The sequence below is a fragment of the Scaptodrosophila lebanonensis genome, unplaced genomic scaffold (genome assembly GCF_003285725.1).
Source record: "Scaptodrosophila lebanonensis strain 11010-0011.00,11010-0021.00 unplaced genomic scaffold, SlebRS2 tig00000057-arrow-arrow-pilon, whole genome shotgun sequence".
Lineage (NCBI taxonomy): Eukaryota > Metazoa > Arthropoda > Insecta > Diptera > Drosophilidae > Scaptodrosophila > Scaptodrosophila lebanonensis.
In genome coordinates, this window is record NW_022060550.1 from 53,397 (window position 1) to 67,608 (window position 14,212).

General features: G+C 33.5%; 1 protein-coding gene across 1 annotated transcript; it reads right to left on the reverse strand.

Moving 5' to 3' along the window:
- Positions 1 to 9,168: 9,168 nt before the first annotated feature.
- On the reverse strand, positions 9,169 to 12,734 carry LOC115624473 (agglutinin-like protein ARB_02240). Its single transcript, XM_030519176.1, is given in 3 exon segments — positions 9,169 to 9,722; positions 9,724 to 10,954; positions 12,085 to 12,734. Coding segments are annotated over 2 exon segments (936 nt in total). The 5' UTR covers positions 10,221 to 10,954; positions 12,085 to 12,734; the 3' UTR covers positions 9,169 to 9,283.
- Between the last annotated feature and the right edge of the window lie 1,478 nt (positions 12,735 to 14,212).

The following is a 14,212-nucleotide window of genomic DNA, read 5'->3' on the forward strand; positions in this document are numbered from 1 at the left end:
TAGTGAAATGAATTTTCTGTAAAGGGCAAGAGACCAACAACTCCCTGATTCGTAGAATAATTTGTAGTTATTGGAACAAACTCCTTAGCACCCATATCAGTTATTTTATAAGAAAACAAAGACTTTTTAAAGCCTGGCAGCTATGTACATGCTATAGTGATCCGATCCTGATAAGACTTAAGCATTTCATAAAAAAAACGAAATGAAAAAACGAATAATGACTCATTTGGTTATGCTTTGGTAATAAACAAAAAAATGTCGTATTTATAATGATTTCTTTCTATGGCTACTAAAGAACATTTTAATGCTATATATAAATAAACTTGATCTACATATTGCTGGAACAAATCTACATGCCAAGTTTCTTGGGCCCAGTTGTTTTGGTTACGGGAATATCGATGTTCATACAGTCATACAGTGGGAGGACTGATTAAATGTTGATCATCGCCCTAGAAAAGCAGACTCTGCCACGCATACCTCTTACATAAATTATAATATCTTCTATAATATGGCATACGAGTAAAACAGCTTAAAAAGTATTTTTCCTATAGAAATAAATACACATTCGCAATCGAGCACTTGCACATTGGATTTTTCCACAGCGCGCCCAACAGCCAAGAATGCACGACACTTCTGGAAATATCGCTCTTCAAAAATAAACAGATTTACGACAGATTTAGCAATCATATACCCATCCTCTTTGACCACTACAATAGACATACATATGTACGAGTATTTAGTGTTAAAGTTGAACACTTCAGTCAAATTATATATATGAGATCAGCCTAAAGTGTAAACAATTTTAGTTATCTCTGACGTAAATGGCTAAGGCTATCAACAAATACATATGTGTACAAGCGGTCTCAAAATTCCAGCAAGATTACTCATTTAGATACAGAACTAATATTTACAAATTTCTGGTATTGCCGGAACAAATAAGATGGTAATTTTTGAATGCATATTGTAAAGATTTTTATTATTCCTATCCTCTTTAAATTACTTGGCAATAAGACTAGGATTTCATGAAACTACTTAGTGGACGCCATTGTAGAATCTTAGTTGTCTGTATTCGTTATGTTTACCAAGAGTCTTTCTTTCACCAATTTCCAACTTAAGTCTGAGTATTATTTCTCAAGCTGTTGGGAATTGTTATTACTGATATAACATTTAAAATACATCGCTATATTTTGACGCATTTTGCATAAAAATTACACTTGTCAGCATGACGTCTTCGGTTTCAGTGCAGAATCAGGCATATATAAGCACATAAGTTCGTGACCAGAGCTATATACACACGTATTTTACCTGTGATTCCGACATATCTATAACTAAAGACAGAGAAACTTGAAAAATATAGGAATGACTAAAACAAAAGATATCTGCTTTTATATTCTAATAAAAAAATACATTAAATGACTTGCAAAACATATTCTTCTCCTCAGTGTTACATTATTATTGAATGTTCAAATTTAGAGATACAAAGCAATTTAAAAAGAAAGAAAGGTACATTATTAAATTAAGAGATTAAAAATATATATTAAAAATTTATTACTGTATAATTAATTATTAGGTGAACGAAAATCATCAGAAGTCGAACCTAAGTAAGATGCACTTAAACAATTACCTTATATTATAATCAAATTTTATATATTATACTGGCTAACGAATTAAAACGGAAGAACAACAAAAAAACACAATTTAACAGCAAACATAATTATAATTGTTTAATAAATTATTATATTTTCAAATTAAATTATTAATCTAATCTTTTAATTCTTGGTACTTCAAATCAAAGTTCAAATGAATATGAAGACAACCTTACATCAGAATAAAATTTCCAGTGGGTTGTGTTCCAATGGCAACTATATAGTACACACACATAATTCACCGATTCTACATATGTATATAGTTAGCACAATTAAAACTGAGACATACTAAGTATGTTAAGAACCAGTTTCAGATAGTAGAGTAAAGAGTTAGTAAAGCATTTTTAGCAATACGAGTAGTTAGCACGATTAAAACAGAGATACTACTTTATGCTTTATGCCTAACTGATTAAATGAAGTAAGTAATTATAGCGTAGAATCTGAAGTGCTATCCCATACGAGTAAGTGGATAATTATTTTTAGCAACTATATAGTATAGTTGAACGAGCTCATATATATTTTTGGCACGATTAAAACTGAGAGACTAGTTTGCTTCGAAAAAGATGAACGAATAGCGATTAATCTTATTGTTTCGAACAGATCGGATCTGAGGTAAATTTTGAAAAAGGGAGCTTTCAATGCCGTTCTTTTGTGCAGTGTACAATTATTTTTGGAAACAACAACCTAATCAACATGACAATGCCCAAAGAAGCTTTAATTACTGACACGTGTGTGTCCACATACTATACATACAAGTACATATATATATAAATATATGTGCATATATGGCGGAATATACAACTGTGTTAATCTGTATTTATGCGGTTTGCATAGTATCTAGCATTTCTGGCTGCCTTGGCAGCGTTTACTGCACGAGTACACAAGTAATATGTATATTTATTTCTGTGTGTATTTCATAGGCAGACAGCCACACTCGGCGCTAAGCCAACTCCAAGTTTGTCTGTAAATCCAGTTTTGTTTTGCGACATCGGCCGTTTTCTTATAAAACCTTTTTGTATTTCGTATCCGCTGTTGCCGTTTCGAAGGTGATGTAAGACACGTTTCGTGGTTTTCTGTGCCTCTTTGTCTCACACGCTTAAGACGCGTTCGGCGAATCGTCTATGAATAGATAATATATAGGTGGTGGTAGGTATGGTAGGTAGCTATGCATACGTAAGTGTTTATTTAGTCGAAATGTTTAAATGAAATCACAAATACCAAACAAACAGCGCGTGAATGAGTCATCTTGCCACCACGTCGAGGTGATTTACTTTTTATCTCGAGAGCTCTGGGAGTTTCCAGTAAGCTGAAACAAGCGCGACTCACCTCTCTGTCGCTCCATTTATGTCCAAAACGATGCCGCCAGTTGAATTTTTGAAAATTTTCAATCTCTTTGTTGATCGTATTGGGGATTTGGGAATATTTGGGGGGATCTGGGAACTGGATTGTATTGGGGAATTGGATTGCTTTGTAAGAAGGAGTTGTGGTCTTTCGTTTAATGTTAACATGTTACATAAAAATCGTAGGCATTTACATAGTATACCCACAATATTCATATAGAAGTCCCAAAATGCATGAATTGCAATTTTTCAAATGTGTGGTGATTTCCAAATCATCATTTTTCTGGTTTATTACAAATTGAAATTCATGCATTTCAAGGTTTCATACAAACTTATCATTAGTTTTGATTCGTCTTGGTTTGCTTGTTAAGTATTTATGCGCGACTTTTTTCGCATAATTATTATTTCTATGTTTGTTTTTCGAGTTCTTGTACGTTTATACGAAGCCCATAAATTCTATCTTATCAATCACTTTTACTTTCTATTTCGAATCTACTTGTAACTAAAATCAAATCAGAATTCGACATAGAAATTTAGAAAATTGCAACTGCGATTTCATTTCATATTTTTCCAATATGTATTAATTGCGTGAAATGCTAGTTTTAGACACAATTCGAAGGACTTACAGGCTTCGTTTAAACGCGATTAATTTGAGTAAATGCATCTTTTTCCTCAACTTTTCTTCGTTCTTCGTACAATATGCATACAATCTTACAAAACTCATGTACATGAGTATGTGTTCAAAGCCGCTTATCTGAAGTATTTACTTCTACATCTATATACGTATGACCGTTCGCCCCGTCTTGTCTCGCCGATCTTTCATATGCAATACACACTCGTTATCGTATGTGTTCTTGTTTAACATATTATACAATGCATTGGTTTGATGTCTCTTTTGTTGTTGTGGCAAACTGTTCAGTTCACATAACACCCATTGACATTATCTTTTAATTTTTATTATTATTATTTGTGTGCGCAGTACTCGTATCTCTGCAGTTGTTTTGTTTCTATTTGCGGTTGCTATTGTGGTTATGCTGTTTTTTATGTTCGTAAAAGTTATAAAATGTTTGAAAATTGCTTTTTCCATTTTGCTTAAAAATTGCTCAATCTCAATGACATTGCTTATTTTTGCTAAGACATGTTGTTGCTCTTGTTGTTCGCTGCTTTATAAGGTTTCGTTTGTATTTTTAAATTTGTGCATATACTTAATTTTGTATAATCATTAGAGGTCTGCAGGCATGGAACTCAAACTTGAATTCAAATTCAATTTTTTAATATTTAATTTAATATCAATGAAAACTCGAAAAAGAGTGAAGAATCGATGCAATATATAAAATCCACTTTGAACTATTTAATGAAACCATTTACTGCCGCATCTGAATCGCATAGAATTGTTTTCTAACCTAGCTTCTGGCATTCGATTTAAATATTATTTTGAAGACCCCTTGCTAAATTTGCCTTTCAGCTGAATTTATGATGTAAACGACTTCCAGAGCACATTTTACATTCCATTAACTGGAATCGATAGATCATTAATCAATTGCTATAATTTTGAGTGGAATTTTTCAAATCGAATTATTTCCAAGATTCACAATCAAATGCCGCAACAATTATACCCCAACTAACTTCTAGAACCCATTATTTTTATTAAATTGACTTGCATCGCTGGAGTAGTGGCATACAAGACATATATTTTCATTCATAATTTGTTCCGTAACTGCTTCACAATGATTCACAAGATTCGTTGCATAGTAAACAATTCAATTCGCTCTCCCAACGCATCAAAGAAAGTCATATTATTTTGTTTGATTCGAATGAATCCACTTCGAATTCATGCATGCAGTACTCTAATAGATGTCTACACGTACAAGCATTTGTATTTATATTTTGTGTGTTGTTTATGCAACATTTCCTGCTGCGGTTCTTCGTGTTCGTTACTTTTTTATTACCTATTGCTTAATATTTTCGGCCAAATTTTATTTTGTTTATCAATCGTGAGCAAAACAAAAAGATGTAGATGTTGGTGCCAACTTGTTATTTGCCAATTGGAGGGATGTGGAATGCTGAAAAACTGAAACTGAAAAGAGTGCGCCAAGAAAACAAATTCAAATGAAAACACAAAGGTAGGATGTTTTTTTTTGGTAATTATACAAAGCTTTTATAAATTTCTTTACGAAAGCCGTGTACAATTGTTTATTTAGTTGCTTTTTTCTATTGTTGTTGTGGACTTTTTTCTTGTTTTTTTTTTTCATCAAAAATTATTACACTTGGTCTTGGATTTAACACAATTACTCGTACAATTTCAATATTGCTTTCAATATTTTCAGATGCTTATTTTCTTTTTGCAAAGCAAATTGTTACAATTTCGTTGGTGTGTGTGTGTTTCAATTGTTTTGTGTATGGGTGTGTGTAGTTGTGTTTATTTTGTTTAGATGTTGTTTGTTTTTTATATGTATTGTAAATATTATATACCAGATTTAAATACATATATAGCAAAGTATCACAAAAAAATTGCAAATTAAATTGTAAATAGATCAATGGAGCAATAAAATGACGAATGAGTCGCAATCCACTTAATGCGCTCAACACTACTTAAAAGGAAAATAGTTACAAAATAATATTCGAACTGCAAATACAATTTTTTGTTTTTTCTTGTTGGTTAAATAAAATGGCCAAAATAAAAAAAAGACAAACGAAAAGGAAAAATTTTTGCTGGCATTTGTGTATGTCTCAATATTTTAATTACATGCTCTGAACGAGGATGTCCTTGACCCAACATTTTTCATAGTTTTTTTATGTTTATTTTGGAAATTATTAATTTGTACTGATTGGTGTGGCAAAGTTTTTTGTTTTTATTAAATTTGCAACGGCCCAAAATATATATTTAAAATTAATTTTCGCTTAAGCTGCTTGGGCAGTGCAGAAAAATTGAGAAGGGATCAAAGAGCCAATCGCCCGGCCAGACATGCAATTAAAATGTATAGTAGTATTGTTTTGAGCATACGCCTCGGTTGGTTTTGGCTTTGATTTTAGTGTTAGTTTTTCTTTTTTTTTTAATTCAATAGCTTAAGTTCGTTCTCTTTGAATGAATCATTCAAATTGACTCGCAGCGTATAACAAATGTTAACTTACAGCTTAAAAAATGCAAAATTCTGCGCAACAAGTGTCAAGTGTTTGGGAAATGTGTGTCTAATTTAAATTTCCTATCGATTGATTGAGCACTGCTCCAATCTGCGCATCTCTAAAATACTCTAAGAAGTATGTTTGTAGTTTTGTTTGTAGTAGGAAAGCGTCAACTTGAAGACACAAGCTTTAAAGCTACCATCATTTTTATCAGCATAGGCTTAAAAAACAAAAAAAAAAAAAAACAGTGCTTGACTTTTTTGGCTTCTTTTTCTTTCATTCATTGTTTCAACTTGTGTGTTTTTTTTTTAAAACTATGATATATCATCAATTTTTAGGAAATAATAGGCATTCATAAACAATAAACAATTTTGCTTGATATCGAAAAACAAAATGTGCTTAGTTTTATACAATTTACTCTCTTCTCTCTCTTTTACTTTTTGGCTTATCACTTTTGACCAATTCACTTGGCAAACACTCTTAAAGGGCGTTGTTGTTGCGAGGCTAGATCCGAAAGATAGTTGTTTTATATTGCGCAATCGGCCAAATATCTTGCACATCTATCCCCGCAATTTTCTTACAAAACTCAATTCGGCAACAGCAGTTGTCGTTGTTGTTGTTGTTATTATGACTCATCATGACGCAAAATACAATAGAACTTTGGATTTGTATAGTAATTGTTGTTATTGGTAGCTTAAATAATTTACATATCGTACAATTCATGGGTATTAACAATTAATGGTACATAATAATGCTAATTATGAAAAATAAGGTACTGGGTTTTAAGTGTTCTTTTCCTCTCTTTTCTTCTCTCCTCTTTCCATATCTATATGAGAATTATGAGCATCAACGAATTTTGCATACATTACAACTTTTAAATTACACCACAATTTTTCATATCATTTATTTTTGTTTGTCTTTACAATAGAGAAGTAGTTTGTTTTCTTTTTAGCAACTTTTGGATATTGCAACTCAGTTTCTTTCAATTGGCGCCCATTTGTTTATTCAAATTCATTTGTGCATATGTCTCGTCTTAAATATATATATTTATATATATAGTGTTTATATATTTATGTTACATAAGCAATGCAGAGAAGTGTGTATGTTGTGGTGGTGAAAACATGCGCTTATGTATGTGTGTGTGTGTAGATGATGCGCCCAATTTATGGAAAATTTATTCTATACATGTTTTAAAATGTTTGTGAAATTTATAATTAGTTTTTAAAAGTTCTCTTTCTATGTACAATTCAAAAATATTTAAAGCCATTACTATGATATACAGTGTAAATGCATATCAAAACTCATTGGTTCGCATGTATCTCTCGGGTACTACTACGTTTATGCGTTGCTTTAAAACTCCCGAGCCACAATAACTACAAATTTCTGTATAAAAATTTACTAATTTATATATTGCTTAGGCGAAAAATTGATCGATATTCAAGCTTCGTATAAACATAATACGATCTACAATACCATACAACGATTATAAGATGCTTGAATATCCCTGAAATAGAATTATTTAAGAGCCGACTAATTCGTAGATTGTAATTATCTTAAAGCGAAAACTCATGATTTTCAGGCATATCCTTTAAAAATCAAGAGTTCGACATCATTCAAATTGGTAGGATATATACAAATCGGCATATGCATATGGGAGAAAAGATATATTTTAAAATAGCAGTCAACTCACGGATTTTCGGCATCGTATAAACGTAGTATGGTTGTGCGAGATATGTGTGTATAGCATAGGTACACATTAAAGTATAAAATTAAAAATAAGAAAACAACTCAGTTGATAGCTGTAGCTCTAGGGCTTTTAACTAAAATTAATGGAAGTATGTTTTTGTTTTTTTGTATAATGTTGGTTTTCCAAATGACTTAAGATAGATCGGCCATGTAGTGGTTTTTTTGAGTAGATGATGGGGCAAGTTTTTATGCATTTTGCGTTGCTCTGCTGCTGCGCTGCTACTGCTGCTCAGGATCAAATTTGTGCGCCCATTCGGCTGGCAAGTGGGCATGGCAATGGGCAACGGCAACGCCCTCGTCTCGTTGAGTTTGGTCGTGTTTTAAAGAGTTCTTGTTGTTGTTGTTTCTCTTTCTTTTTCTGTTCGTTTTAATTAGTCTTTTTAAGCGATTTGGTGGGGTTTATATATTAAGTTTGCTGCCTCTTCAGCTTTTTGTTTTAGTTTTCTCTTTATGGTATTTTATTTTATATTTTATTCTCTTGTTTTTATGTTTTTAGGTACGTTGCACTCATTTTGTCCGCGTAAATAAACATAAAACTGTGATTATGTGTTGCGCTTCTAGCGTCAATTTTTTAAATAATTAATTCTTTTTACATAAATATTATAGTTATAATTTTTACTTATTAATTAATTTTCAAGTCTATTTGCGTATCACGTTTAAAAACAAGGTTCAGTTGTGAAGTATCCGTTATAGTTCTTGTTGTTGTTGTTATCTAGCCAAGCGTCCGTTGCAAATTGTTCTTGCTGTTCTTTCTCTTTTCTTGTTTTCTTCTCCTTGCCTTTCTTCGTAGTAGGTTTGTTGCAGCAAGTTCTTGATAATTGTTTGTTGGTCTGCTTTTAAAATTTGCGTTTTGAAGTGAACGACTGATTGGTTCTGGTTTTGAAGCCTTCAATAGTTTTAGTTGTTTGTTGTTGGAATTTGAATTTTTTTTTTCTTCATAAGATGTGTTGTTTGAAACTGTGGTTGTGTATGATTGTCGTGTGTAAGGACAGTTATATTTGCCATTTGTTCTTGTTCAGATTTTAGTGTTCTTTTTTGTTTTTTAGGTTTGTTTTTTGTTTAAGCTTCTCAATATTTTGTCTGCTTTATTGATTTACAAATGAGATCACAAACTACTCATTTTAAAGTTATTGTGTTTTGTTTTTGTATTCCTTTCTTTTCTCTTTTCTCTTTTCTTGTTTGTAGTTTAAAAAAGTTCAATTTTTCAGTTTATATTTTGTTTTTTGGGTTTTGGTTTTTTTTTTCTTTTTTTGTTTTTGCATTTTTTATGTTTTGTTCTTTTTCATTTTTTTGTTTTTTTCATATTTTTTTTTTTTTTGCAAATCATTGACGGGTTCTGGGTCCTCCATTTTCACATTGTTGTTGATCTGTCGCCTCGATTATTGTTTTTTGTAGATGTTGTCATTGTGTTTTCTGCTGCCTTGGTGGTTACGACTGCACATTGAGCAACATTTTTAAATTGTGCGTATCGAAGTCATCGAGCAGATTGCGCTTCGACGACTTGATGACCACATGATGGTGATGATGATGATGTTTCTGCAACTGCTGGGCCGACATCGAGCCGCCACGCAGCAGGCACTGGAGTGCCGGACCAGCGCTGCTGGCCACCAATTGCTTTTCCTCTGATTTGGACAGAGTCCAGTGCTGGGGCGGCTTGGGCAATGCTGTTGGCGCCGGTGCATCGAAACACTTGCTACCGGCGAAATGCGTCAATGCGGTGGGTACGAGTGTATGTGGTGGCGACACCTTGCCACCAAAAGTGGTTGGGCTCCGGCGCTGTTTGCGCGCTGAGCCGCCGGCTGAACCAAAAACACCAGTGGGAGGCGAAAAGCCTCCGCCCAAAATTGTTGCCGGTGATTGATTGACGCACCATCGATTGAGGGGAGCGGGCTCCGTGGAATCCGCCCCCGGTGCTGCGCCTTGAGTTGTTGGCGAAAAAGAAGGCACCGCCGCCACCGCCGCTCATCTGCAGTTGCTGCGGCGATTGTCGCTGGCGACTGCGAGGAGGCGCCGATTGGGGCTGCTGCTGCTGACGTTGCTGCCTATTGTTGGGCGTGTTGAAGACACTGGTTACTCCTGTTGTTGATGTTGGTGTGGTGCTTAAGGCGTTTGATTGTTGTTGATGGAAGTGGTGTTGGTTGTTGAAATTTGTACTGCTGGCAATACTGTTGGAATGTGCAGTTACCGAGGGTATAATTGCAGTTGGTGGCGTGCTTGTTGTTGTTGCAGTTGGTGTTGTTGTTGCCGACGCTGCTGCTCCTGCCGATCCTGCTCCTGCTGCGCCCTTTTTCAATCGTATAGACTTTGTTGCTGATGCTGTTGTCATTTTGATGTTATTTCTAACGCTATTGTGCGAGTATGTCATAGTAATTTCGTTCTTTCTCCTTTCGAGCTTATACTTCTTTTAAGTTTCGTTCTTTTGCTTCTTTACTTCTCGCTGAGCTGCACCAAAAGCGCATTCGCTTCCTCTATCTCTCCAATCTCTCTCTCTCTCTATTATCCTTGGGCTTGTTAAAATTTCTGCTTTCTGCCTTTTCGTATTCTTGTTTTTGGTTATTTGCTAAATTAATGCTTAACGTTAAATATCACACGCACTTAAAATCAATCAATTTATATTTGTTATAAACAAAACAAACTCGGTGCCTGCTCTCTTCTGCTCTTAATGCTTCTGCTGATTGCTTTTCTGCCGCTACGCTGATTCTGCTCCTATTGTTGTTGTTCTTGTCGCACTGACATGTGTCTTTGGTCAAACGCTGTGACGTTCTCACCAGCACTCTCTCTCTCCGTATTTGTCTCTCTCGCTCTCCAAAAGGCATGCGACGTGCGACTTCGAGCGAGGATTATGCGTAGCGCTCTCTTTCAGCTGCGTCCGGGTTGTGTCTCGTTTTTATTTACAACTCTGTTTTATTTACTTTAATATATAGTTATACTTTTAACGTTATATATTGTTTATCAGTCTGTTGATTTATCTCTTTTGTTTTGTTTTGTTAAGATATCTCTTAGCTCTAATTTCGCAAACTCTGAGTTTCCCTCTTGCCTGTATCGATCGGTGCTGCGCTTTGCTTATCGTCGTAGCTGTCATCCAAGCTGGGGCCGGTCCTATGACAAAAGGGAAGATAAAGAAAAGGCAAAACGAAACTAGTAAACAACAATCGAATGGGAGAAAATGTGCTTTATTTTACACATTCATACACAATGTACATAAATGTCTACAAAAGAAATGGGGTGGGTAAGTTTAATGTTTTAGGACACGATTTTTATGGGGAAGTAGTCTTTTGATTCAACCTTAGAGAAGAGCTGTGCGTTTTGTACTCACTATGTAGTCACGAATACTGATTTTGTAAAGTTTTTGCATTCTACAAAATATTTCTGAAGGTTTTCGAAGCAAACAAATAAACACATAGTTGCACAAAATTTTGGAGAACGATAGATCACAAATTTCTAAAAATTTCTTTTCACAGATACAGATAAATTCCTTTCCTAATAAAAATATAAGTATTTAAGTTAGGCTGCATATTTTTTTACTTGTATATGTAAATAAATCGTATGCGTAATAAAACTAATACAAATAAATAATTTATTTTTAATTATATAGCTCAGTCAGTAAGACGACTGCTTTCAATAAGAAGCTACCCTTGTTTTATTGCCGGTGAAAATGTACTATTGGACATAACGAGTACTACCTGTTCACAGGCTGACTCTACGTCCCCTTGTGCCTGAAAAACTGATAAAGCCCGTTAAATCCAGATTTGTTGTGCCCGCTGACATGTTTTTTGAACAACAACAACATAAGGAAATTGTGTCGCTGTTCTCGCGTTTGTTATGCGCCGTTTTATTGTTATACAAATATTTAAAGGCCCTTGCTCAACCCCCCGTGGACTTAAAACCTAACGATTGTTTGTTTGTGCGCACATATATATACACATGCATATACTATATGCATGTGTTTTCGCTAGACTTATACCTGAATAAATGAATCAACATATATATTAGAGATGAGCGCGTGACAATAGACGCCGTTACCTCCACTCACATTTGGGATATAAATTTCTTCTAACATTAACGGATTATTTATTATTTTCATACTTGTCTTTTTTAATGAACTAAATATTTTCGTATCTTATATTGTTATTATTATAATGAAAACGGCAAATTTTTTCACCACTTTAACGCATGCAATCACGCACAGCTCTAGTATATATGTATGTACCAACACAATTGCGACTTACTTTTCAGTTGTAAACCTTTTCACACACACGTTGTTGTTGGCTGCTGCTATCGCGATCTCGCTTGCACACACGCTCTGGATGCGGGGTAGTGAAAAAGACGGCTGTATGTGTGTCGTTGCTTTATTGATTGCAGCTGGGGGTTTTCTTTGCCACTTCTGTTATACTGATTATGACAAAAGGAAGTATTGCAATGCTTTTTGCGCGTATGCAGTTACACCAACGGTTGTTTAATTATTAAAAGTTGCCTTTATTTTAACTGCTGCCGGATTTTAATTATTAAAATTGTACAATTTTGTATTAAAACGGCACGGAAATCGGGTTGTAGATTTTTTAGATGGGGTTTTATGTGTGTATTTGCGTTTATATGTGTGTTCTATGTGTTGGTGTGTGTTATATACGTATGTGTGTATGTATTGTAAAATCACTTTCAAAATGGCGACGGGCTGTTTGTTTCGTATTTATTTATGTATTTTTTCTTTTATTTATAACTCCGCTTAAAGCTTTCTCCTCACTTACAGACAAAGGCTCAAAAAAATCACACTTTCAACTGATTTTGTTAATTTTTTTAAACTTGTATGTACACCGTCTGTTATGCAGCTTCGTTTTTCAATTTTTTTTCATACGTTTTGTTTTGGAAAAGTACACGAACATTCACAATTGTTGTTTTCTTCTATATACATAGATATAGATATAGGGGCCACACACACAAAAATGCTTGACTTTTGTTGTTGCTGCTCCGTTTTTTTCCTTTGTGGATGTGTGTTTAGTTCACTCGTTGTACTTTTGCGCGTATTAAAATATTAAACGTTACACATATTATTTGATTTATATCACTTAAATTATAGACATTTACAATATATAATTACATATATTATTAAATTTTTAGCAGAAATTTTAATCAATAACTCTTCTCGTTTTTCTTGCGCACAGGTACGCTCACCTCGAACTTTCCATCATGATTAACCGAATGGCGCACGAGGCTCACCACGAAATCTCGCTCAATGCTGGAGGGGTAAAGTATCGATAGTGTGTCCATTTAATATTTTATCGATAACTGAACGCAACGACACATGTCGCGTTTCCAAATCAAGCAAGTGCCAGGGCTGCAAAATAAGTACGTTATTTGAATCAATAGTGGATCATTTTTTTAATATTAGCTGATAAAGTAAACAAAAAGTGAGTTTTAAAAACGATTGTGTGTATATAATATTTATTGTGTAGTAGCTGGGCAAAGTAAAACTTAATGTCGACAAATGTTGGGAAATTTCCTAAAAAAGAGATACCCAAAGAGCAGCTTATTTTAATAAAAGGGAAGAATTAATATTAAAATCCCAAAAAAAGTGCTGAAACATATTTTTTTTACATAATTACGTTCATTAAATTTTATTGAAATTTTGCGAGTTAATACAAAAACAAAATCGGAAATTATTGCAATAAACATACATTACAATGTCATTGAAAGACTCTTGCTTTAATATATATATGTTTACATATATGCTATGGTTAACTGATTTTACAATACTAGAAAAGTGTTTGTTGTTGTTCTTATTCTTGTTGTTGTTGCCTACAAAAAATGTAAAAACAAGTCACATTTAAAATGCGTAAATTTCATTGTTCAATTCTAGACATATCTCGTACAATACATACTTTTGGAAAAGTTCTCATGCATAAAATATGTTGTTTTTTTTATTTTGTTTTTTGCTAATTTGCTGTAATAATTTGGAATTACGATTTTTATATGCTTTTTATATTGCAATTCATGTAATTAAATATATATAACGTACATCACAGCAAAACTTTATTTTTATGTTGTTTTTTTTTGTTTTTCCTTTTTTGTAATATTTTAATTATAAGCCTTTTTTGTTAATTATTGGAAATCATTTTTAAAACGAGTGGTGTTGAAAACGCATAGTATTCCTTTTTTTGTAATCTTTTAGTTTGGCTTTTGTGCTATTAATATGTTACACAATAAACCGAAAGCGTGTAAATAAACAAATCTAGATTGTTTAGTGAGTAAATTTAAGCCGGTTGCTTAATTTGGTTGATTGAATTTGTTGTGTTGTTGTAAATATATATATGTATGTATACTTGTAAGTAAGTATTTCAGTGCACGTATAAAAGGTAGTCA